At 38.8% G+C, this 25,588-nt stretch overlaps 1 protein-coding gene across 1 annotated transcript in view; it reads right to left on the bottom strand.

Annotated features, from left to right (window-relative positions):
- LOC144291583 (uncharacterized) overlaps nucleotides 1-25,588 on the bottom strand; it is a 68,784-nt gene that overhangs the window by 14,297 nt on the left and 28,899 nt on the right. Inside the window, exons 8-21 of the mRNA XM_077861183.1 lie at nucleotides 24,027-24,104; nucleotides 21,754-21,814; nucleotides 18,829-19,017; nucleotides 17,071-17,246; nucleotides 15,590-15,751; nucleotides 13,637-13,746; nucleotides 12,933-13,122; nucleotides 11,584-11,695; nucleotides 9,544-9,719; nucleotides 8,058-8,219; nucleotides 6,154-6,263; nucleotides 5,157-5,346; nucleotides 3,821-3,932; nucleotides 583-758 (exon numbers count right to left, since the gene is read on the bottom strand). Coding sequence (XP_077717309.1) covers nucleotides 583-758; nucleotides 3,821-3,932; nucleotides 5,157-5,346; nucleotides 6,154-6,263; nucleotides 8,058-8,219; nucleotides 9,544-9,719; nucleotides 11,584-11,695; nucleotides 12,933-13,122; nucleotides 13,637-13,746; nucleotides 15,590-15,751; nucleotides 17,071-17,246; nucleotides 18,829-19,017; nucleotides 21,754-21,814; nucleotides 24,027-24,104 — 2,004 coding nt within the window. The remainder of the gene's footprint in view (nucleotides 1-582; nucleotides 759-3,820; nucleotides 3,933-5,156; nucleotides 5,347-6,153; nucleotides 6,264-8,057; nucleotides 8,220-9,543; nucleotides 9,720-11,583; nucleotides 11,696-12,932; nucleotides 13,123-13,636; nucleotides 13,747-15,589; nucleotides 15,752-17,070; nucleotides 17,247-18,828; nucleotides 19,018-21,753; nucleotides 21,815-24,026; nucleotides 24,105-25,588) is intronic.

The following is a 25,588-nucleotide window of genomic DNA, read 5'->3' as shown; positions in this document are numbered from 1 at the left end:
CAGCTAGCATGTAACTAACGTGGTTAATTTCTCCACCACTAGGATAACATTCCCAAATCCAGTGCAGGGTTGCAGAGGTCCTGGGTACTCTGCAAATTTCCATACTGACAATTCAGTACACCGATTGGAGATAACACAGGCCAAACTCTGTGGCTGTCATTTAACATGCTCTTTTAGAATTAGCAGATTCATATATGCCTCAGGATGAGTCTTTATGCTTAGGTAAGATGTTTTCAGTTGTTAGATTAAGTAGACTCAGTTGAAAGAGACCTGAGACTACTGTGAGTTTAGGAAGACAACAGCAGAATGTGAAGATGATTCATGCACACAGAGTCCATTTTGACTGATCTGAACAGGCCTACATGGGTCTCTGTGGAAACAAGTGGAATGGACAAAACGTCGTTCAGTGTATTGGCCTCATGACTCTGCAGTAGGTAAATCAAATGACACTACCAAGTTTCTCACCCAAAGCCAGGTGCTGTCTAATGATTTCTCCATTTGGGGTAGGTTTGCATGAGGACACTTGGCCTCTCCGAGGTCCCTCTCCTCAGGAAGGCAATAAAAGACCAAACTGAGACCTACCAGTATTGGGAAGGGGAAGTTGTCCTTATGAAAGATATCCGTGAGGGAAACTCCAAAGAGCTGTCCTGATTTTTCAGACGGTGCAGCTGTGCACTGGTTGTTCTGCCAAGTGCCAGCACAGTGGCCAAAGGACGAGTTTGTGAAAGCACTGCTTTCCTTGGTGTTCTGGTCAGAATCTAAGGAAGAAGGGAGATTAGTGTGTTTTAATTCACGTAGACTTATTTTCACCATTGCCATTATACAGCATGTTCATTGTAGAGGCTAGAAGAGGGAAACTGAGTCATTTGTTGTGTAGAACTCTCCATGTTCTGATGTTGGCTAACAGCATCCTCATGACATTGATGAGTTCTTGCCAATAACTTTCAGACTGACGGTTAAACCTAGGGACTTGATCAGACTCAAAGTGATTATTTCCTCTGCCATCAGTTACTGCCATTACACTGATCTGGAGGCACTGAAACTGTAGGTGTTTGTTTTCTACTGGTGTGATCAGTGGGTTCAGGTATCAGATCTGATTTTATTTTTTTATTTTTTTCTGATTTTAAGAGCTATAAGTTTTTGGTATGCAAATCAAGCTGAGTTTGTTAATCCTGTGCTTTCACAGCGAGGCTCCCCTCAGCCTCAGATTCTCTCCTTGGGTTTCTGAGTGCTCAAGTTTCTACCATCCAAAGGAATTGCCTCTCAGGACACAATCTGCCTGACCCCTACTTCTCTGGTTCCACTGCTCTGGGCCATCTTCAAGGATGACTTGCTGCAGTCAGGGTCCTTGGGAAGTAGTCATTACATGCTGGCTATGTGGTGGTGTCTGTGTTCTCTTGTCAACCCCACCAACCCACCCAGAGATGATGTTTTTGGTTAAATATGTTTAACATTTACTGAAAAGAGCCTAAACCACAATGAAGTGTGGAAACACACTTCCTCACACACACACTCAAACATACATGTGTATATACACCTACATAAACGTACAAGGCTTGAAAGAAAACATAGAAAATGCAAAACAATAAGAGGTTAGGAGTGCATTGATAGACCACCAGTTTCCAGAGATGATTTTTAATTACTCAACATTCCCTATTGAAGGAAGAACTTTCCAAAGAAAAGGAGATCAGCAGTGAGAAGCTGAGTTCAAATTTCTACTGCTCAGCTGTGAATGTTTCCCTTTGAAGATATCTTAACATTGCTTAAATAACCGATTGCTTTAAGAGTCAACAGATGAGACAAGCTGTCGAAGGATAAAAAGATGAGGAACATTTCACCAAATAACCTTAAACACTGGGCAATTTGGCTTTTTTGGGATATAGTACGTCCATCAGCACCTCCACTCATGTGGGGCCAGCACTGCACCAGAAGCATCCTGGTTCTGCCACTTAGGAAGCTCAGCATTTTAAAGCTTTGGTTTGCTCAACTGTAACATAAATGATGCTGCCTACACCAAGTTAAACTAAATATATAAGATACTACTCAGCACAAGGCAATAAATATTCCCAGGATCATTAATGAATGGGGTCGCTTCAAAAGGGTCGAATAATGTCAAATAAACCTGGGAAAAACTGGTGCATTTGACTTCCAAAAGGAAAATATGAATTTCCTAAGCCTATTTGATGAGAGAACCCTTTCTGGGAAAGGGAAAACAATGCATGGATCATATATTCTATATGCACTGATAGCAATCTCCGTCTATACACTGGCATAAGTCAGAAATGTACAGTTCTGTAGTTCTAAATAGCTCACTTGTTGTCCAGTTTGGTTCTCTGTTCCGAGACTGGTAGAGATTTAGGTTTTCTTAATTGCCCCCATGAGTGTGTCTGTTCTGGAGTGTTCTGGTGCCAGACAGGTTGTAAAATGGTGAAGTGCACTTATCTGATTGCTCTGTGTCATTGATGTATATAAACAGCTGCTGCAGTGTCCAGACTGCTCTCTGGTCCTGGGAAATTGGCCTGTACTCCTATTGCTGAGGCATGTCTTTCACACCCAGTGGCTTTCTTTTTCTTCCATACTCTTCTGGGACTGATGGAGATACATGTTCCATGTTGAGGTATAAGAAACTCTGCATGGACATAGAGGGCCCCATTGTTCTTAGACATGTCAGCTCACTGTTCTGTGAGGAATTTCTGCTTCCATTTGGTTTCCATGCAGGAAATGGTGCAGATATCCCATGTACCTACCTAGTGGTTTTGGGCTTTTTCCCCTTGAGATTGCCACGTAAATCTTCTACTCTATGCCATGAATCATTTCTGTTTCCTAGGAAGCTAAGTCTTTAAGACTCATAAGCATCAAAGAGCACCGTTTTCCTCATATTCTCCTCTTGCTTCTATTCCCTGAGGAGGTGAGTTGTCTCTTAAGGCAGCTTAAGACAGGAAGAAGGATGAGGGAAGGAATATCTCAGGTAAAATAAATGAGTTAGTATTTCAAAGATTCTTCCTACCCTACTTGGAATACCCCTTAGGAAATGCTGGTGTACAGAACTGAGGAGGAAAAGCCAGTGAAGGAAAGGATATGCGTGTACTGGTGCTGCTGTGAGTTTTATGATGTGTGGTCTTAAGAAATAATGCCTCCTCATCTTGTAAACCACCACCTTTGGCGTGGTCCTTTGCACAGTCCTCTCCCACATTAACTCTTGAAAAGTCCCTCTTGCTTCTGGGAACTCTTCCTCCACCGTATGAAAGGAGGAGAAGCTACCTTATTGAAGACATGGGGACCAATTGAGAGCCAGCGCCAATACACAAATACCTAGGTTTGACATCAAGTCAAGTCCTTTTCTCTCAAGGACGCTGGTTCTTTTCAACTCATTTTAAAGAGCACCGGAATCCTGTGGTGCCTCAAGAGCCATTGATCAAAAAGAGGATGGAGCAGGAATAAAACCCCCCTGCTCTGGTTTCAACCAGAGCACATTTATATATTATAAGTAGAAATTAATAATTATGCATTATATGCTTAACAACATGTATAATATAGATGTGAGATCCATTTAAAATTGTGTTAAAAAAATCCCCAAACACTGTATCATACCATGCTATTTCCTAATACTGCCAGAAACATCTGGAAGTTTCTATGCTTTCTTGGGTTTCCAACAGTGTGAAACCTCCCTGACCTGCTAGCCAGCCTTCAGAGAAGGAGCAGCTGGGAATCATTGCCCTGGGGATGCTCTGGGCTCCAGAACAGGGCTAAGTATCTGCCATGACCCCTGGCAACCTTGCTGTCTGTGTCTCCCTAAAGCCTATTAAACTATTCACAGTACCTGCAGCCTTCTCATTGTTATGACAACTCTTTGAATTCTCTCCCAAGAGAGAAGTGATGTCTTCTCCAAATATCTTGAGGCAATTTTCAATCAAAAACTGTATAAGAGAAGCCTGTAATGCAAAAAGAACACAATGGGGTGCTCTTTTTTATACGAAAGAGTTAGAAGTCACATTTTGTTTATAGACCTTGGATCTAACCAAAAATGTGAAAGACTTCTATGAACAATTCAGAGTTGATAATAATTTATAGAAACCCAAGTTCTCTAATAAAATAACTTAGTGTGATACTTTCTGTTGTACTTTGGGTACAGATTTTAAAATTCTACTAGTCAGTGGGCTAAAGTCCTAATTTGTCGCCTAATTTCATACCTAACATTGTGATACCAATGGTTACATCTTTAAAACTAGAATAGTTTTCAAAGCAACCTACCTTCTTAACTTTACTTATTGTGTAAAATTTTACTTCCAGAAAATATTGGGTTGTAACTTAGGATAATATCTGATTAAAATGTGTAAAGCATAGACAAAATCCTATGAAATCCATTTCTTAAAGAGGGAAGAATGTTTTTTGGAAAGAGGATATTCCTGTGGATTTTTTTTTGATGTTTTGTTTTGTTTTTGAGTAAAAATCACAGGTCTGGAGAGAAAACATGTCGGTCTGTCTAACCGCAGTCCCTTCTCATGTCTTGCTTTGCCTAATGCTGGCTCTCGGCATGAGCTGGGGGAAAAGCTGTCATCTTATTAGGCATCTGTGGCTTCATTAGGATGTTCTGGAATATCTAACTAGTTTCTGTCTGATGTAGCAGAGGCAAAAGAGTAGCCAAGTATTATTCTAAATGAGCCACAACTTGCAGAGCAAGGCCAATGTGTTTGGAGCCATGGGCGCTCATAGTGACTGAATCACCTAGGATGTGCCAGTAATGACCACAGGAGCTGGGTCTTGTTACCATTGTGTCATGAGGAAGCCATGGCTTTGCCCAAAGTTACAAGCTCCCCCCTCAAGGATCAGGCTGAGAGTTGAACCTCGGCTTGTCAAACTCCGGAGCCCAGGTCTTTTCTATCATATTATGCCACTCTTCTCTTTCTTTTGTTTAGTCAGTCTAGTATTGAATCTCCTGGATGGGAAAGAAGCGACTCAACTGCTCTATATTTCGCAATTTAACAACACCCCTTCCCATATTCCACCAGAGTAGGATAAAGATCTCTGCTATTCCAAGGAAGGCAATGAAGATGTGCACTTTTCAGAACTGATCCTTCACAATTACTACTATACATTTCAGATTCAAAGCATGGATTCTAAACCCCATATGAGACACATATGAGAGATCTCTCTACCTTTTTAATGAAGTTGTCTTCCAATTCCAAGTTGCAGGAATTAGGTGGACAAAGAATACTTGGGGCTATACACACTGATAAATCATAAGCTGTCGTCTGATTGGATGAGGATTGTTGCTCAATGTTGTATAACACACCGAAAAGGTATCGCAAGAGAACAACATTCGCTTTTGGCAGCTGTGTTAGAAGCCTAAAGTCAGAAAGATGCACTTTTGAATAAGGCAAGCCATTGCACTTAGCAGTTGGAAGTATAGAGACGGAAAGCAGAGAACATCTTACTAGATCTAGTATACAACCTGCTGTAGCAGAGTTCCAGGCATGAACGTACACAAAAATGTTTTACCAAATTCAATTTCTGAGCTAACCCTCTCTGGTTAAATATTTGACAAACTTAAGGTTATACCATGGGCTGTTGATGCTCTGGCATCTCTCTTAAGCCACTGACTTGTCTACCAGTTTCATATATTCAGAAGTTGTACAATGACTAAGGAGTCTACTTAATAAGGTCAGGAGAAGAGCAATAATAGCCATAAGGCATGCCTGTATTCTGAAACTGGCCTCTGTGGGTGAGAAGAATTGAAATCATTTGGCATTGTATGTTCTCATTCATTTGGGGAATATAAATAATAGTGAAAGGGAATATAAGGGAAGGGAGAAGAAATGTGTGGGAAATATCAGAAAGGGAGACAGAACATAAAGACTCCTAACTCTGGGAAATGAACTAGGGGTGATGGAAGGGGATGAGGGCAGGAGGTAGGGGTGAATAGGTGATGGGCACTGAGGGGGGCACTTGACGGAATGAGCACTGGGTGTTACTCTGTATGTTGGTAAATTGAACACCAATAACAAATAAATTTATTATTAAAAAAAAGAAACCATTTGGCATTGAATGTTATTTTAATGGTCAAAGTGGCAAGAAGGAAACCAATATTTTGTAATGGTATATTGGCTGTATTTCTGAGCCATGACCAGAGTAGAGTAATTATTGCATCATTACCTCTGGGCTGCATTTATTTTTTCCTTCTGAGTCACTTCATCAAGAACACCAAGCCATTTTTCATAGAGGTCCGATGAAAGTAAACTTCCTTCGATATTTTCAAGAAAATCCTTATGTGGATAAAAAAAAATACACACAAATATACACAGAAACACACACACACATATATATGCATATATAATACAAAATATATATTGGAAATATCACAGAGAAAACACTTAGTTGAAAACATCAGTTGAGTTCCTACTTCCTTCATAGATATCCAAACTGTGACCCACATGGGGGTCAGCTTGACTCTCCATTGACTTGTACATGCAAAAGCAGGTTGTGGATATTCTCTGACAAAAATGAAAGCATCAAAGCAGAGCATAGCCTTCACTGGAAAGGAAGACAAAGCTCCCTTCCATCATATGGCACTTACTCTTTTGTGTGCTTTTATGCAAACTACTACAAAAGCTACTCTCATAATTGCATCATTCTTCCTTTCCTGAACTATACAAAAGTAGAGAGTCTAATGGCAAACTCATTATGGTCCTGAGAATGTATTCATTTCTAGTGTAGACCAATTCTCCAGAGAGTTTGACATGATACTATTCAGGCCAAGGTTGCAGAGTCTGATTCTCCACAAAGATTAGTCAACTTTAGGTAGGGAAAGCTTCAGAAATGTCTAAGAACTCTATGCACACGTGGTCACCATCTTCCTAGTCTGTGCCTATAACACGGAAATAGAAAAGACCCTACTAAGTCTTGCTAGAAACATCAATTGTATGTGTGCACCTTCAAGAGGGAAACACTTATCATGGTATTCAAGTACCTAATGGATGATCATTCTTTTCCTTGTGTCTTGATGCCTATATATATATTTACTGGCGTGTTTTACTCTAGCCCAGTGTAGTAGTGGTCAGAGACTATTGCTATCTTTCATATAGTTAAACAGTAATGGGGGACAAGCAAAGACCAAATGTGACAAGGAAGGACCACATATGACCTTGGTTTTAAGAGTGTCATCATTACTGCCTTGACATAGTTTTGTTGAGAGCTGTTAGCAAGTGCCAAGGTAGATGGATTAAATTCTCTATTCTAGTTTTCACATCTTTCTCCATTACCATTTTAGCAATAGAATGGGACATCTGTGATGTAGCTGTATAATTTCCAAATTAATCTATTTCTTGAGTCGATCTACTGAATTTTCAGAATACCAAAGTACTTTTGTCTGTTGCACCTACTCCAAAAGATAGATTTATCGAAAGAGGCATGTAGCTAGAGGTGGTTACCATGTCGTTATAACCTTGGATGGTGGGATAGACATCTCAAATATTAACTAAAGGATGCCTAGGATGTGGTGAAAGGAGACACAAATGGCAAAATCCTTCCTCCATGACTTATAAAAGGCACTAAGAAACAGGAGACAATGAGACAATGATGGTTAAGAATGATTGGTTGCCTCACTGAGCCTTTTTTAGATTCCTCATAAAGTAAACATGTGCTTACTATTGTGAACTTCTATACCTATCTTCAAATGTTTCATATGAGTTTTCTTTTGGAAACTGCCTTCATTAGGAGTGTGGTGAGGAAGTCATCAAAAGCAGATGTTTGCTTTGGTAAACATTATGTAGGTGTCAGTGTATATTTTGAAATTTCTTATTACTAGTAGTCATATTAGTATTAGTATTTTGCATGAAGTCTTCAGGTGGGTGGTGTGTGGTGAAAACAGAAAGTATTTCTAATGTATGGGGCTTTTAACTCCTACAGTACCTTCCTTAAATTTTGAATTCATGAAGTGTTTTCCAGTTTGAGAAGCTCTTAATCAGTTTTGCCCATGTCTCTCCTTGGGCAATCATAATGAAAGACACCAATCACAGCTTGACTTACTCATGTGTGGATAAAGCTAGAACTTTCCCCACCTTTAAAACAAATGCTACCACAAGAACAGATTTGCTGTAATGCCTCACTCTGTCTCCAGAATTCAGTTTCTTCTTTAGGATTCCGCATGACTTTATACTACCTGGTTTTCTGAATATGCCTTCTGTGAGTGGTCCTTTCTCATTGATAAAGGAAAGCATATCCTGTAAGAAAAAAAGAAGAGTATATGGCATTTCATATCCCAAGCCCAGAGTAAAAGCTTGCTACCTTTTTGAAAGAGCTAGGCTATGTGATGGTATACGGTTTTAGAGCTGGAAGGAGTAAAGTCGATTTAGATTCTTTAGTCAATGTCTCCCTATAGTTTCTACCCAAAATCCACCTTAGAGTCATACACTGAAACATTGTAATCACTTATTTTAATCAGATTTATTTTCATTGAATTTACCCTTTTAAATCAAACTTCCGTGTTTCAAGGCCTTTGTGGAATCCTCGCCTGTCTCCTAATTTACCAGTCTTGTTTCCTTATTCCCTTACATAGATGCTCTTCCCCAAGTATGGAAATCTTTTTGCCATACTCATTTCCCATTTGTTGATTCCTCTTTAAGTGATTGTATCCTCCATTCCTACTATCTCTATTTCCCTTCCTCTTTAAAAAAAAAAAAAAGCTCAAATGCTCTCTTCTTATTATCTGATTACATTTCCTTCATGAGTCCTTCACTGTCTTTTGCTCTATCTTCATGTTCTCTCCCTGCAGTGTAGAAAGATAATAAGGGCTGGAGTCTGATAGACCAAGGGATCGGAAACCTATTATTATGCTTCTGATCTATTGTGTGACCTGGGGCAAATGCGAACTGTACTGAAAGCTTCAAATTCATTTGTAAAGTGTGGAGGATGATAGTTCCAGCTTCCCCTAAAATTGCTGTGATGCAAGGACTGGGGAAGTAGCAAGCATGTAACTAACGTGGTTAATTTCTTCACACCTAGGATAACATTCCCAAATCTAGTGCAGGGTTGCAGAGGTACTGGGTACTCAGTAAATTTCCACACTGACAATTCATTACACTGATTTGAGATAACACAGGCCAAACTCTGTGGCTGTCATTTAACGTGCTCTTTTAGAATTAGCAGATTCATATATGCCTCAGGATGAGTCTTTATGCTTAGGTAAGATATTTTCAGTTGTTAGATTAAGTAGACTCAGTTGAAGGAGACCTGAGACTACTGTGAGTTCAGGAAGACAATAGCAGAATGTGAAGTGATTCATGCACACAGAGTCCATTTTGACTGATCTGAACAAGGCCTACATGGGTCTCTGTGGAAACAAGTGGAATGGACAAAACGTCGTTCTGTTGTATTGGCCAAATGACTCTGCAGTAGGTAAATCAAATGACACTAGCAAAGCTTCTCAGCCAAAGCCAGGGACTGTCTAATGATTTCTCCACTTGAGGGTTGGTTTGCATGAGAACACTTGGCCTCTCCGAGGTCCCTCTCCTCAGGAAGTCAATAAAAGACCTAACTGAGACCTACCAGTATTGGTAAGGGCATGATGTCCTTATCAAAGATATCCGTAAGGGAAACTCCAAAGAGCTGTCCTGGTTTTGCAGACAGTAGAGCTGTGCACTGGTTGTACTGGGAAGTGCCAATGCGTTGGCAAAAGGCCGAGTCTCTAAAAGAAGTGCTTTTCAAGGTGTTCTGGACTGAATCTAAAGAAGAAGGGAGATTAGTGTGTTTTAATTCACTTAGCCTTATTTTCACCATTACCATTATACAGTGTGTTCATTGCAGGGCTAGAAGAGGGAAACTGAGTCATTTGTTGTGTAGAACTCTCCATGTTCTGATGTTGGCTAACAGCATCTTCATGGCATTGTTGAGTTCTTGCCCATATCCTTCACACTGATGGTTAAACCTTGGGACTTGATCAGATTGAAAGTCAGTATTTCCTGTGCCATCAGTTACTGTCTTTGCAATGCAACAGGAGGCACTGAACCTGTAGATGTTTGTTTTCTACTGGAGTGAACAGTGGGTTCAGCTGTCAGATCTGATTTTAAAAGCTAGAAGGATTTGGTATCCAAATCAGGCTGAGTTTGGAAATCCTCTGCTTTCACATCCAGTCTGAGACCAGAACTGCACAGATGAGTCTCCACTGAAGTGTTATGTGAATCACAACCAAAGCAATGGTTGTCTAAACTACTGAGTTATGGAATGATTTTTATTATCCATATAAAAGTATACAACACAGTACAATACAATTCAAAAGGTATGTCATAGGATATGATAGGCATTGAAGATAGAGGAGATAATTTGTGGGAAGATTTCCTCAATATGAATATATGGGACCAAGGAAAAAACTTTAAATGGAAACAGCTGGGTCTTGGAAGGGGTTCATTTCTCATTCATTGGAAAAACAGATAAAGAGGAAGTGTCAAGGGTCATTATGGAGATTCCAGTCTTCAGTGACTTACTAAACTGTAGACATGTAGGTGGATGGACCACATGGGGACTTGGTAGCATTCTGCAGTTGTGCTCTTTTGGAAATCACTATCACTCTCACTGGCTTGGATTCAACAGTTTGTTTTTCTGTCACTGAGGACATGAAAAACAAACACTTGTCTTGCACCAGCATATTCTCAGACATGGCACTAAACTCATCTTAATTCCTGATGACACGGATTGTCCAAAGGCTTCCCTCAACACAATGAGGTATATGTCGTAAAACGAAGACATGTCAAAAGTATGGAGGGATTGATGATGTGTGTCTCCAGGTTCTGAATCTAAACTCTGTTTTACAAAAAATGGGGTATTGCCAGTGAGCTGTGATTAGCTAGGCTCAAATAATACTCGCACTAGTCTCAGGGGAACTTCTCCTAGTTCTAATATTTGCTTTTTAGAAATGTTTTGACATCCCTTATCTTATTGAAACTTGACAACATTTCTAAGATTTAGACATTACTTTTATCCAGCATTTTAGGCATGAATAGAGTGATACCAAGCTAGTAATTGGCCAAAGGTTGTATATCTGATAAATGGGGGCACTGGAGTTTGTACTCTGGAGAGATGATTGACATCAAGTCAAGTCCTTTTCTCTCAATGATGCTGGTTCCTTTCAACTCATTTTAAAGAGCACTGGAATCCTGTGGTGCCTCAAGAACCACTGATCAAAAAGAGGATGGAGCAGGAATAAAAGTCCCATGCTCTAGTTTCAACCAGAGCAAATTTATATATTATAAGTAGAAATTAATCTTATGCATTATATGTTTAACTACATATATCATATAATATAGATGTGGGATCCATTTAAAATTGTGTTAAAAAAAATTCCCAAACACTGTATCATACCATGCTATCTCCTAATACTGCCAGAAACATCTGGAAGTTTCTATGCTTTCTTGGGTCTCCAACAGTGTGAAACCTCCCTTGACCTGCTAGCCAGTCTTCAGAAGAAGGAGCAGCTGGGAATCATTGCCCTGGGGATGCTCTGGGCTCCAGAACAGGGCTAAGTATCTGCCATGACCCTTGGGAACCTTGCTGTCCATGTCTCCCTAAAGCCTATTAAACTATTCACAGTACCTGCAGCCTTCTCATTGTTATGACAACTCTTTGAATTCTCTCCCAAGAGAGAAGTGATGTCTTCTCCAAATATCTTGAGGCAATTTTCAATCAAAAACTGTACAAGAGAAGCCTGTAATGCAAAAAGAACACAATGGGGTGCTCTTTTTCATATGGAAGAGTTAGAAGTCACATTTTGTTTATAGACCTTGGATCTAACCAAAAATGTGAAAGACTTCTATGAAAAATTCAGAGTTGATAAAAATATATAGAAACCCAAGTTCTCTAATAAAATAAGAAAGAGTAATACTTTTTGTTGTACTTTGGGTACAGATTTTAAAATATTACTAGTCAGTGGACTAAAGTCCTAATTTGTTGCCTAATTTAATACCTAACATTGTGATACCAAAGGTTACATCTTTAAAACTAGGATAGTTTTCAAAGTAATGTACCTTCTAAAAGTTTATGTATTTTGTAAAATTTTGCTTCCAGAAAATATTGGATTGTAACTTAGTATCATAACTGATTAAAATGTAAAAAGCATAGACAAAGTCCTATGAAATCCATTTCTTAAATAGGGAAGAATAGTTTTTGGAAAGTGGATATTCTTGTGGATTTTTTTTTTATGTTTTCTTTTCTTTTCTTTTCTTTTTTTTTGAGTAAAAACTCACAGGGCTGGGGGAAATCATGTCTGTCTGTCTAACCACAGTCCCTTCTCATGTCTTGCTTTGCTTAATGCTGGCTCTCGGCATGAGCTTGGGGAAAAGCTGTCATCTTATTAGGCATCTGTGGCTTCATTAGGATGTTCTGGAATATCTCACTAGTTTCTGTCTGATGTAACAGAGGCAAAAGAGTAGCCAAGTATTTTTCTAAATGAGCCACAACTTGCAGAGCAAAGCCAATGTGTTTGGAGCCATGGGTGCTCATAGTGCCCGAGCCACCTAGGATGTGCCAGTAATGACCACAGGAACTGGGTCTTGTTACCATTGTGTCATGAGGAAACCATGGCTTTGCCCAAGGTTACAAGCTCCCCCCTCCAGGATCAGGCTGAGAGTTGAACCTTGCCTTGTCAAACTCCAGAGCCCAGGTCTTTTCTATCATATTATATCACTCTTCTCTCTCTTTTGTTTAGTCAGTCTAGTATTGAATCTCCTGGATGGGAAAGAAGCGACTCAACTGCTCTGCGTTTCCCACTTTAACAACACCCCTTCCCATATTCCACCAGAGAAGGATAGCAAACTCTGCCATTCCAAGAAAGCCTATGAAGATGTGCACTTTTCAGAACTGATCCTTCGCAATTACTACTACACATTTCAGATTCAAAGCATGGATTCTAAACCCCAGGGGACACATATGAGAGATCTCTCTACCTTTTTAATGAAGTTGTCTTCCAATTCCAAGCTGCAGGAATTAAGTGGACAAAGAATACTTGGGGCTATACACACTGATAAATCATAAGCTGTCATCTGATTGGATGAGGATTGTTTCTCAATGTTGTATAACACACCGAAAAGGTATCGCAAGAGAACAACATTCGCTTTTGGCAGCTGTGTTAGAAGCCTAAAGTCAGAAAGATGCACTTTTGAATAAGGCAAGTCATTGCACTTAGCAGTTGGAAGTATAGAGACGGAAAGCAGAGAACATCTTTCTAGATCTAGTATGCAACCTGCTGTAGCAGAGTTCCAGGCATGAACGTACACAAAAGTGTTTTACCAAATTCAATTTCTGAGCTAACCCTCTCTGGTTAAATGTTCGACAAACTTTAGGTTATGCCACTGGCTGTTGATGCACTGGCATCTCTCAGGCCACTGACTTTGTGTACCAGTTTCATATGTTCAGAAGTTGTACAGTGACTAAGGAGTCAATGTTAATAAGGTCAGGAGAAGTACAATAATAGCCATAAGGCATGCTTGTATTCTGAAACTGGCCTCCATTGGTGAGAAGAATCGAAACTATTTGGCATTGAATGTTATTTTAGTGGTCAAAGTGGCAAGAAGGAAGCCAATATTTTCCTAATAGTATATTGGCTGTATTCTGAGCCATGACCAGAGTAGAGTAATTATTCCATCATTACCTCTGGGCTGCATTTATTTTTTCCTTCTCAGTCACTTCGTTAAGAACACCAAGCCATTTTTCATAGAGTTTGGATGAAAGTAAACTTCCTTCGATATTTTCAAGAAAATCCTTATGTGGATAAAAGAAAAATACACACAGACACACTCACATATGCAATATAGATATTGGAAATATTACAGAGAAAACAGTTGCAAACTTCAGTTCAGTCTCTACTTACGTCATAGATACCCAAACTGTGACCCACATGGAACTCTGCTCTGATTCTCTATTGACTTGCACGTGAAAAGCAGGTGTGTGGATTTTCTCCAACAAAAATGAAAGCATCTAAGCAGAGCCTAGGCTTCAGTGTAAATGAGGACAAAGCTCCCTTCTATCATATGGCACTTTTGTGTGCTTTTCTGCAAACTATTACAAAAGCTACTCTCATAATCGCTTCATTCTTCCTTTCCTGTACTGTACAAAAGTAGAGAGTCTAATGGCAAACTCATGATGGTCCTGAGGATGTATTCATTTCTAGTGTAGACCAATTCTCCAGAGAGTTTGACATGATACTATTCAGGCCAAGGTTGCAGAGTCTGATTCTCCACAAAGATTAGTCAACTTTAGGTAGGGAAAGCTTCATAAATGCCTAAGAACTCTATGCACACGTGGTCACCATCTTCCTAGTCTGTGCCTATAACACGGAAAGAGAAAGGATCCTACTAAGTCTTGCTAGAAACATCAATTGTATGTTTGCACCTTCAAGAGGGCAACACTTATCATGCTATTTGAGTACCTAATGTATCATCATTCTTTCCCCTGTCTCTTGATGCCTATATATATATTTACTGGTGTGTTTTACTGTAGTCCAATGTAGTAGTGGTCAGGGACTATTGGTATCTTTCATATAGTTGAACAGAAATGGGGGACAAGCTCTGCCTATGTCTCTGCCTCTCTCTTTCTCTCTGTGACTATCATAAATAATAATAAAAAAAATTTTAAAAAAAGAAATGGGGGACAAGGAAAGACCAAATGTGACAAGGAAGGACCAAATATGACCTTGATTCTAAGAGTGTCATCATTACTGCCTTAACTTAGTTTTGTTGATAACTGTTAGCAAGTGCCAAGGTAGATGGATTAAATTCTCTATTCTAGTTCTCACATCTTTCTCCATTACGGTTTTAGCAATAGAACAGGATATCTGTGATGTAGCTGTATAATTTCCAAATTAATCTAGTTCTTGAATCGATCTCTTGACTTTCCAGAATTCCAAACTACTTTTGTCTGTTGCACCTACTCCAAAAGTTCGATTTATCCAAACTGGCATGTAGCAAGAGCTGGTTAACATGTCATTATAACCTTGGATGGTGGACTAGACATCACAAATATTAACTAAAGGATGCCGAGGATGTGGTGAAAGGAGACACAAATGGCAAAATCCTTCCTTCATGAGTTATAAAGTAAAAGACATCAAGAAACAGGAGACAGTGATGGTTAAGAATGATTGGTCACCTCACTGAGCCTTTTTGTATTCCTCATAAAGTAAACATTTGCTTACTATTGTGAAATTCCCTACCTATTCTCAAATTTTTCATATGATTTTTCTTTTGGAAACTGCCTTCATTAGGAGCGTGGTGAGGATGTCATCAAAAGCAGATGTTTGCTTTGGTAAATATTATGTATGTGTCAGTGTATACTTTGAAATTTATTATTATTACTAGTAGTCATATTAGTATTAGTATTTTGCATGGAGTCCTCAGGTAGGCTGTTCATGGTGATAACAGAAAGTATTTCTAATTTATGGGGCTTTTAACTCCTACAGTAGCTTCCTTAAATTTGATTTCATGAAGTGTTTTCCAGTTTGACAAGTTCTTAATCAGTTATGCCTATGTTGGTTCCTGGGCAATCGTAATGAAAGACACCAATCACAGCTTCAGTTACCCATGTGTGGTAAAGCTAGAACTTTCCCCACCTTTAAAACACATGCTACCACATGAACAGATTTGCTGTAACAGTTAACTCTGTCCCCAGAATTTAGTTTCTCTTTTAGGTTTCTGCATGAATTTATACAGGCTGGTTTTCTGAAGATGCCTTCCAGGAGTGGTCCTTTCCGATTGATCACGGAAAGCATATCCTGTAGGAAAAAAAGAAGAGTATATGGCATTTCATATCCCAAGCCCAGAGCAAAAGCTTGCTTCCTTTTTGAAAGAGCTAGGCTATCGGATGGTTTACGGTTTTAGAGCTGGAAGACTAAAGTCAATTTAGATTCTTTAGTCAATGTCTCTCTATAGTTTTACCCAAAATCCACCTTACATACACTGAAACTTTGTAATCACTTATTTAAATCAGATTTTTTCATTGAATTTACCCTTTTAAATCAAACTTCTGTGTTTCTAGGCCTTTGTGGAATCCTCGCCTGTCTCCTACTTTACCAGTTTTGGCTCCTTATTCTCTTACATAGATGCCCTTCCCCATGTTTTCAAATCTTTTTGCCATACTCATTTCCCATTTGTTGATTCCTCTTTAAGTGTTTGTATCCTCCATTCCTACTATCTCTATTTCCCTTCCTCTTAAAAAAAAAAAAAAAAAACAAAACCTCAAATGCTCTCTTCTTATTATCTGATTACATTTCTTTCATGAGTCTTTCACTGTCTTTTGCTCTATCTTCATGTTCTCTCCCTGCAGTGTAGAAAGATAATAAGGGCTGGAGTCTGATAGACCAAGGGATCGGAAACCTATTATCATTCTGATCATTTGTGTGACCTGGGGCACATGCGAACTATATTGAAAGCTAATTCATTTGTAAAGTGTGGAGGATAATAGTTCCAGCTACCCCCTAAAATGGCTGTGATGCAAGGACTGGGGTAGTAGCAAGCATGTAACTAACATGGTAAATTTTTTCACACCTAGGATAACATTCCCAAATCTAGTGCATGGTTGCAGAGGTACTGGGTACTCAGTAAATTTCCACACTGACAATTCAGTACACTGATTTGAGATAACACAGGCCAAACGCTGTGGCTGTCATTTAACATGCTCTTTTAGAATTAGCAGATTCATATATGCCTCAGGATGAGACTTTATGCTTAGGTAAGATATTTTCAGTTGTTAGATTAAGTAGACTCAGTTGAAGGAGACCTGAGACTACTGTGAGTTCAGGAAGACAATAGCAGAATGTGAAGATGATTCATGCACACAGAGTCCATTTTGACTGATCTGAACAGGCCTACATGGGTCTCTGTGGAAACAAGTGGAATGGACAAAACGTCGTTCTGTTGTATTGGCCAAATGACTCTGCAGTAGGTAAATCAAATGACACTAGCAAAGCTTCTCAGCCAAAGCCAGGGTCTGTCTAATGATTTCTCCATTTAAGGGTTGGTTTGCATGAGAACACTTGGCCTCTCCAAGGTCCCTCTCCTCAGGAAGGTAATAAAAGACCAAACTGAGACCTACCAGTATTGGGAAGGGCAAGTTGTCCTTATCACAGATATCTGTGAGGGAAACCCCAAAGAGTTGTCGTGGTTTTGCAGATGGTGCAACTCTGCAGTGGTTTTTCTGGCAAGTGCCAGCGCGCCACCAAAAGGCCCAGTCTCTGAAAACAGTGCTTTTCATGGTCTTCTGGCCTGAATCTAAGGAAGAAGGGAGATTAGTGTATTTTAATTCACTTAGCATTATTTTCACCATTGCCATTATACAGTGTGTTCATTGTAGTGGCTAGAAGAGGGAAACTGAGTCATTTATTTGTAGAACTCTCCTCGTTCTGATGTTGGCTAACAGCATCCTCATGGTGTTGATAAGTTCTTACCCATATCCTTCAGACTGATGGTTAAACTTTGGTACTTGATCAGATTGAAGGTCAGTATTTCCTGTGCCATCAGTTACTGCCGGTTACACTGCATCAGGAGGCACTGAACCTGTAGATGTGTTTTCTACTGGAGTGAACAGTGGGTTCAGGTGTCAGATCTGATTTTAAAAGCTAGAAGGATTTGGTATGCAAATCAGGCTGAGTGTGGTAATCCTCTGCTTTCACAGCCAGTCTCCCCTCAGCCTCAGATTTCCTCTTTGGCTTTCTGAGTGCTCAAGTTCTACCATCCAAAGGATCTGCTTCTCAGGACACAATCTGCCTGAGCCCTACTTCTATGTTCCTCTGCTCTGGGCCATCTTCAAGGATGACTTGCTGCAGTCAGGGTCCTTGGGATGTTGTCATTACATGCTGGCCCTCTGGTGGCTGTGTTTTCTTGTCATACCCCACCAACCCACCCAGAGATGATGTTTTCGGTTAAATAGGTTGAACATTTACTGAAAAGAGACGAAACCACAATGAAGTGTGGAAACACACTTCCTCACACACACACTCAAACATATATGTAAATATACACCTACACACAAGTACAAGGCTTGAAAGAAATCATAGAAAAGCAAAACAATGAGAGGTTATGAATGCATTTATAGAGGTTATGAATGCATATGCACCAGTTTCCAGAGATGATTTTTAATTACTCAACATTCCCTATGAAGGAAGAGCTTTCCAAAGAAAAGGTGACCAGCAGTGAGAAGCTGAGTTCAAAGTTTCTAGTGCTCAGCTGTGAATGTTTCCCTTTGAAGATACCTTAACATTGCTTAAATAACTGATTTCTTTAAGAGTCAGCAGATGAGCCAAGTTGTCGAAGGATAAACAAATGAGGAACATTTCACCAAATAACCTTGAACACCCGGCCACTTGGCTTTTCTGGGATGTAGTGAGTGCATCACCACCTCCACTCATGTGGGTGCCAGCCCTGCACCAGAAGCATCCTGGTCCTGCCACTGAGGAAGCTTAGCATTTTAAAGCTTCAGTTTGCTCAACTTTAACATAAATGATGCTGCCTACAACTCGTTAAACTAAATATATGATATACTACTCAGCACAAGGCATGGCTCAGGGCAGCCTTGAAAGTGCTCTGGGGATATAGAGAAAGACAGGAGTTAATGGTCTTCCCAAAAGATTTAAAACAAGAAAACAACCTTCATAGAAATGAGTTGGGTCTTGATGTCAGACTTTTGAATTTTTCTAAGCTTGATTTTTGGTAGTGTTTGCATTCTTTCCTATACTGTTCCTCCTCATTGATGACAATAAGCTCACCCAGAAAGAATAAACTGTGTGTCTGAATTGTGTTTAAGCATGGAGACATGAGCCAAGGGAAGGCACTTGAAGAAAGGCAAGTGGCTCACCTCTCCCTTGCTTGTTCTGGGCTGGGTGCCTGGGCTTCAGTATGAAATGGATTTGCATGTCTGTGATCTTCTGCTCCAGAAGGAGGGACTCCTGAGTAGGGGAAGGAGAGACGGAGTCCTCTGCTTCCTTTGGCAGCAGTTTAGTAGATGGAAGATGGCTCATTTTAATTCCATAGGGATGTTCATGTCCTGTATGGAAAGAAACCTGAATATTTAGGCTGATGGTGATGGCTGTCATCAAACCTACCTTACCACGAGTGTAAGCATCACCCTATTTGTATATGTTGGTATTTTTCTGGGACTTCTAGATAAAGAAGGCTGTGCCTCCTGAGTGAGCATCATATGCACCCTTGTGGGAACACCTTACAGAAAGCGTGTGCCCAAGGGAAAGATTTTAAGAAGAGAAAACAATTTAAAGCATGTTACATGAAATACATATATTCATGAGTGCATTAAACAATGCTGACTTTTTCTGTGTTTCTGAGAATGTTTAAGTTTTTCTAGTTTGTGCCTTGACACTAACTAGATCTATATATCTTAGGCAAATTACTTGACACCGTCGAGCCTTACATTCATTCTTTGAAATGCTTGTCCACACACAAACTTATCAGAGTGAATATATTAATAAGCATTGGTGGTTAATATTTTTTATTTTTTATTTATTTTTTATTTTTATTTTTTGGTTAATAAATTTTTAAATATTTGGAGTATATATATAAAGAATTGCTATCTTCACTATTCTCTCCAACAGAATGTCAGTCGAACAGATTTTTTTTTCATTTCCTTTTGTCAATTCTCCAGCCAGAGCTACTCGAGAGTAGTGGGATGTGTTGCCCTTATGCTTTATGGTTCCCTCCCACTGCTGCCCTCCCTCTATGGGTGTCCTGCCAGGCAATGATCAGAAGGAAGGGTGTGCAGAGTGGGAAACCCAGAAGCAAACTGTAAAACGATGGTTAGAGAATAGAAAACCACACCCACAGCCATCCAGAATTGCCTGCCAAGTGATTTGTTTTGCTCTTTTATGCTTTAAATTGTTTTTCCTCTCTAGAGAATTCTCAAAGACCCTATGCAATGATATGGATTTCATTTTTTAAGAATAGAATGAAAATTCTCATTCTCTCATTTCAGATTTATTATTGAATGTACCTAAAGGAGCTTTTGCTGTTCTTTTCATCCGTCATAAATGCAATGTTCACAAGAATCACAGGGACTTCCCTCCATTAAGGAAAAAGAAGCTTCTATGACAGCAATACAACCAAGCCAAGATAACCAGGAGTTAATCCACAATTGAGAATTGAGAGTATGTTTAAAAAATGCATTTTGAATGCTGTAATGGATCATCATGAACAACAGGCTCTTCAGATTCCTTAGAGCTGCATTCGTGTGTGAAGCTATTCAAAGTCTAAAAAGTTATCATCTACATCATTTTTATCTAAATTAATGCACTTTATTAAAACATATATAAGTATTTAGCTTTTTTCCTTTTTACTGCTAACCATTTTTTTTAGATTTTATTTATTTATTCATGAGAAACAGAGAGAGAGAAAGAGGCAGAGACACAGGCAGAGGGAGAAGCAGGCTCCATGCAGGGAGCCCAATGTGGGAGTCGATCCCAGCTCTCCAGGATCACACCCTGGGCTGAAGGCAGTGCTGAACTGCTGAGCCACCAGGGCTGCCCCTGTCCAACTTTTACAAAGATATCAACATTAATTCAAAACAGGAAGTGGTACTGGGGGATTTTGATCTCAGTGATGAGCTTTGTGACTCTATAGTCTAAGACTGGGAATATATATTTTGCAGAAAGAAATTGGTTGTTTTTTTTAAAAAAGGAAATTGGTTGTTTAGATTTCCAGATTATTTGAAAAAGAGTTATAGCTTCACAGGTTTATTAAAAGGATAAAGAATTTCTTTTTTTTTAATTCATGACAGACACAGAGAGGGAGAGAGAGAGGCAGAGACACAGGCAGAGGGAGAAGCAGGCTCCATGCGGGGAGCCCGATGTGGGACTCGATCCCGGGTCTCCAGGATCCGGCCTTGGGCTGAAGGCGGTGCTAAACCACTGAGCCACCCGGGCTGCCCAAGGATAAAGAATTTCATGTAAGAAGGAATGCTTTAAGATTTCTAGAAGAGATTATTGTCACCATTACCATCCATTACTATACTTCAAGGTCTGCTACCGACCCTGTCTTCTTTTTCTTTTTTTAAAATCCTTCCATTACTGGAAACACTAAACAATTTTGCTAATCCAAAGATTTTTTTTTCAGAGAACTTGTGCTAATAACTATTTTAGAAGAGGTGCAATCTGTTTATCAATAACCTTAAGAACAGTGATGGAAAAAACCTGAGAAACAGCAAAGTGCAGGCGATTTCATCAGTGAAGACTAGAGGAGTTTAAATGTGATTATCTCATTTTCTTTATGATGCAGAGAAAAGTGGGCACAGGGCAGGGGTGTTAAATACATATCTGTACCCAGATTCAGGGACATAACTGGATTTTAGAGGATTCTCACAAAATAGAGGCTTCTTAGTAGTTAGGAACTAGAATTCAAGATTGAAATATGAAAAATAAATGTATGGGAAAAAAATTCCCATCCATTTTGCTTTCATACCTAAGTGAGTAAATAAGTAAGTAAATAGTAAATAATCACACTTTTTCAAGACAGCTCTGTTTGTCAGGTAACAAGAAGTAGAAACAAAAATTTACATTTCTCTCCCTCACTAAATCATAGCTGCTGAATGAAGAGATATTATCAATGCCTGGGAAACAGTACCTGGTAATTATTTAATAAACATGTGAGGGAATATAACATGTGATTTTCACTTTTAAGGATTTTGAAGCTTAAGAAAGAACAACCATTACTTTGAAACTTTGAGTTACAATTTTGAACCTAATCAATCCCATCTTAGATTTTCCCTGACACTTACCAGTTAGTGGAAGTTTTTCCTTGCCAGAACTCACCCACAACTGGAAGTCTTTCTCAGAGCCCTTGGAAACAAAAAGAACTAGGTGTCAAAACAAATCTTTCACAGTACTTGAAGAACACATTTCCTTAGCATATCTGTGTTTCCAAAAAGAAGAATTGGGGCCAGGATAAATGGCATTTGGTCCATGGAGGTAGCTATAGTACTTGTTAACTAGTTCCCCTCACAACTTCCAATAGACTGTCCCAGATTCTTGTAATTTTTGATAAAGACCGGGAAACCATAGTACAGCCAGCCCCTCACTTTGTGGGTGATCCATGGCATAAGAAATGAGATTTGTGTCCCTTTACTACGGAGTAAAAGTCTCATCTCAGAGTCCTCTCTTCTGCTGTCTCTAGACTCCTTGGATAGTGTTGGCTTTTGTCTCCAAATGTCTCTGCCCAGAGATGCATGTTGTCCAGAGAGCCATATACTCTGCTATGACTAATCCTGAGCAAAGTAACTTGAGAGGCATCAATAGCTCAGCAGCCCTGAACAAAAGGAGACAAATGCCCAAGAGACCTTGAGGAGATCGTGGAGGGAAGTCATCCACTGGCTTTGGGGCAGGCAAACCCCACTTTAGGGAGAGAAAGGATGAGGACTCTAGACAACATGTCAGATGCAGAAAACGATTACTCCCAGCAGAATTATTGCCCAGTAATACTGGAAATCCCAATTGTTTGAAACAAACAATTCTAAATTATAAAGACTGCTGAACTATTTTAAAGAGTCTTCCAGGAGACTAAAACAAAAAATGTTTGAAATAGAATTATTGGTAATAGTTACCATGTGCCCTTGACTCTTGACTAAAAATCATGGCCTTCACCTTATGAAGGAATGTCACAGGTATGGATGGGCACAGACACAGATACACACACACACACACACACACACACAGCTAAATCTGCTCAAGATTGTGTTGCAAATAAGAAGTAAGAGCTAATAAGGTAGGGTAGGGTTTGGAAATGCCATGCTGGAATCCTTTAAATCAGGTATACATAAAGCCAAATAACCCCAGTTCTTCATTAAAATAGAAATTCTTTGCCTAGTGACATTGATCACTTTAAGCAAAGAAAATCACAAACGTGAAATAAAATGAGTTAAATCATTAATCAATCTCCCCACCTTCATCCCTCAAACCACTCACTCTCTTTTCCAGGATTTAATTCTTACTTAGGGTTTATATATCATACAGGTTAGAAATGTATGTAGAGATGTGCTTTAGTCAGTACATATAAATTCAATTTTATTTTGGATGTATTATTAAATGTTGTTTGTACAGAAATCATTGATCTCTTCTGCCAAATTCCAGTTGCTCTGAAGTTTTAAAGGGCTTTATTATACCATTGGGTCAGATAGAATTTACAAACAATCTTATGATTATGTCACGTCACATTTACAGAGGATTTTGGATAAGAAGCTGTGCTTTCCAAGTGCTCCTTTTGGTTCTCTCCATCTATCACTGTCCCTCTTTTTTCCCTTATAAAACCTCATCCTCAAATATATTTCTCTTTCATAAAAAGATATCAGCAACTCACACGAGCACCATCAAAAGGTAAAGAACAGACAGTTAAAACCCAAACAAGATGAAAGTGCTATGTACAAATGCCCCAGATCCATGGTCTTATTCAGAACTTGTCTTTGTCTTTACCAGTTCCTAAAGAGTATGAGCTGCTTCATCCTCAGGATCTGCATCAAACAGAGGTAGCTTGTAGCCATGTAGTCTTTATGTCAAAAGGTACAACAGAACATGTAATTTAGGATTCATTAAACAGATTGAGTTCTTCCTTGTGTGATAACTAGGGTCAATAGGGATGGGGACGTATCAGAATTGAAAACACAGAAAAGAGTCCAATAGAGGAGGAAATATTTAGAAATTTAGAAACAAAAAAAAAGAAATTTAGAAACATTGTTATTGTCTGTATTTAAAATATATACAATAAACTGCATGTTGTTATTAGCACTCTAAAATTATAGCCCAAACTTAGACTATGACTTTGAATTTTCAGAAAATTTAAAATGGGAATATAAGATAGCACTCATGTATAAGCTAATACTATAGCTTTGCTGCCTTCAATTTCTAAAGTTGGAAGGACAAAATATGACTGTTATCTACAATAATCAGCTGTCTTATGATGGGAGGTGCACAACACACACATACACATACACACACACAGACACAAATCTCAAAAGTCAAAGTTGGTTCGTAAACTAAAAATAGTTTATAGGCAACTTACGGTTATTCCCAGCATTGTTAGTAACATGTTGATAGTGTCATTTGCCGTGTCGGAATTTGTCACTGTTATAGTTACGGACTGTAAAAAATAAATAAGAAAAATTGCTACAAATTTTTTTTTAGATTTAAAGCATGTGACCAAATAATTGTCAAATTATTATCCATACTCCAAAGGTAAAGCTTGTTTTCAGGTAATGACAAAGTAAAGCACGTGTAGAACACGAACCCTTAATTATATTTTCATTTTTTTTATGTAACATGAAGCTAGTAGGAAACATGTCAGTAAAACATATATTTCCCTCCAAGAATTTGTGGCATACAAAATACAGCAGCTGAAGCAAGGAAGAGAAAAACTGAGAATTCCAAGAGGGCACTTGGGTGAAACTCAGCTCCATAAGGCTATTTCCAAAATGGTGGGAGGGGGATAGTATTAAAGGAAGGCACTAGATACTTTCCTCTCTTACTGAGTTGTGTTTGTATAGTATGGCTTAGTTCCTTTGTAATTACATAGTCGGTTTCAGTAAAATCAGATAAGAACTGGCTATGAAAGACACTTTTTTTAAAAACTACTATTTAGTCTGTATTTTCTTTGTCAGGCATCATGGTTAACTAAGACTTCCATTGTTGCAATCTGTTAAGACAAATAAAACCAATGAATCTAGGAAATGAGACTGGAAATGTTAGAAGTTTATGTTCTATTCACAACTCTGCCAGTGAGTAGATACTTATAATAGCTCTCTATCAGACCATACATTGAGAAACTGCTCCATACAACTAGGAAAAGTTTACAGAAAATTTTCTGAAAGGGGTTAATAGGAATCTGAGATGGATCTATAAAACTATCTCAATTACAAAAGTCATTTTAAAATAAGAGAATATGTAACCAGAACATTTACTATGCATACAGTTTTTGTAACATTTTTAGGCAATGGGGCCTGTGTCCTTCAGGAAACAGTGCATAAAGAAGAAACAGCACAAGTGGACACTCACAGGCCTTGAAAATATTAAAAGCAAAGTTAAAAGATGCTCTTTCATAATTCATTCCTTGTCCTTTCATTGTATTTTTCTTCCTATGAATTGAATGCAATTACTTGATATCACAGATGGTCCAAAAGTAATTCAATAGTCATTCAAATAGTCATTGAAATAGTAATTCAAGGGATGTATGTATATTTTCCTGCATGTTGTAGGATCTCCCAACAGACAAATTCCATTAGAAGGAACTCTCTCTAAACAAATAACTTCAGAAAAACAAACTATTTTTTGAAATAATTCAAAAGAAAAAGAAAAGTTAGTTTTTGTTCATGAGTCAAACTGTTACTTAATATATGAAGAACCAGGAAAATGAGATCAATTTTCAAGAGCTGAAGCCACACCTGAGATGATCTAGATGCTATTAGCCAAAAACAGCTATTACAATAATGATCTAGATACTATTAGCCAAAAACAGCTATTACAATAATGCTCAATGATACAAATGAAAATGTGCTCACAATAAACAAAAATAGAGGCATCTTAGTATAGAAATAAGAAGTATTTATGACTTTTCCTTTTTTGAGAGGA

This window comes from Canis aureus, chromosome 20, assembly GCF_053574225.1.
Source record: "Canis aureus isolate CA01 chromosome 20, VMU_Caureus_v.1.0, whole genome shotgun sequence".
NCBI classification, from domain to species: Eukaryota; Metazoa; Chordata; class Mammalia; order Carnivora; family Canidae; genus Canis; species Canis aureus.
The sequence above is the reverse complement of the archived record's forward strand: the minus strand, read 5'-3'. Positions and strand labels throughout refer to the sequence as shown.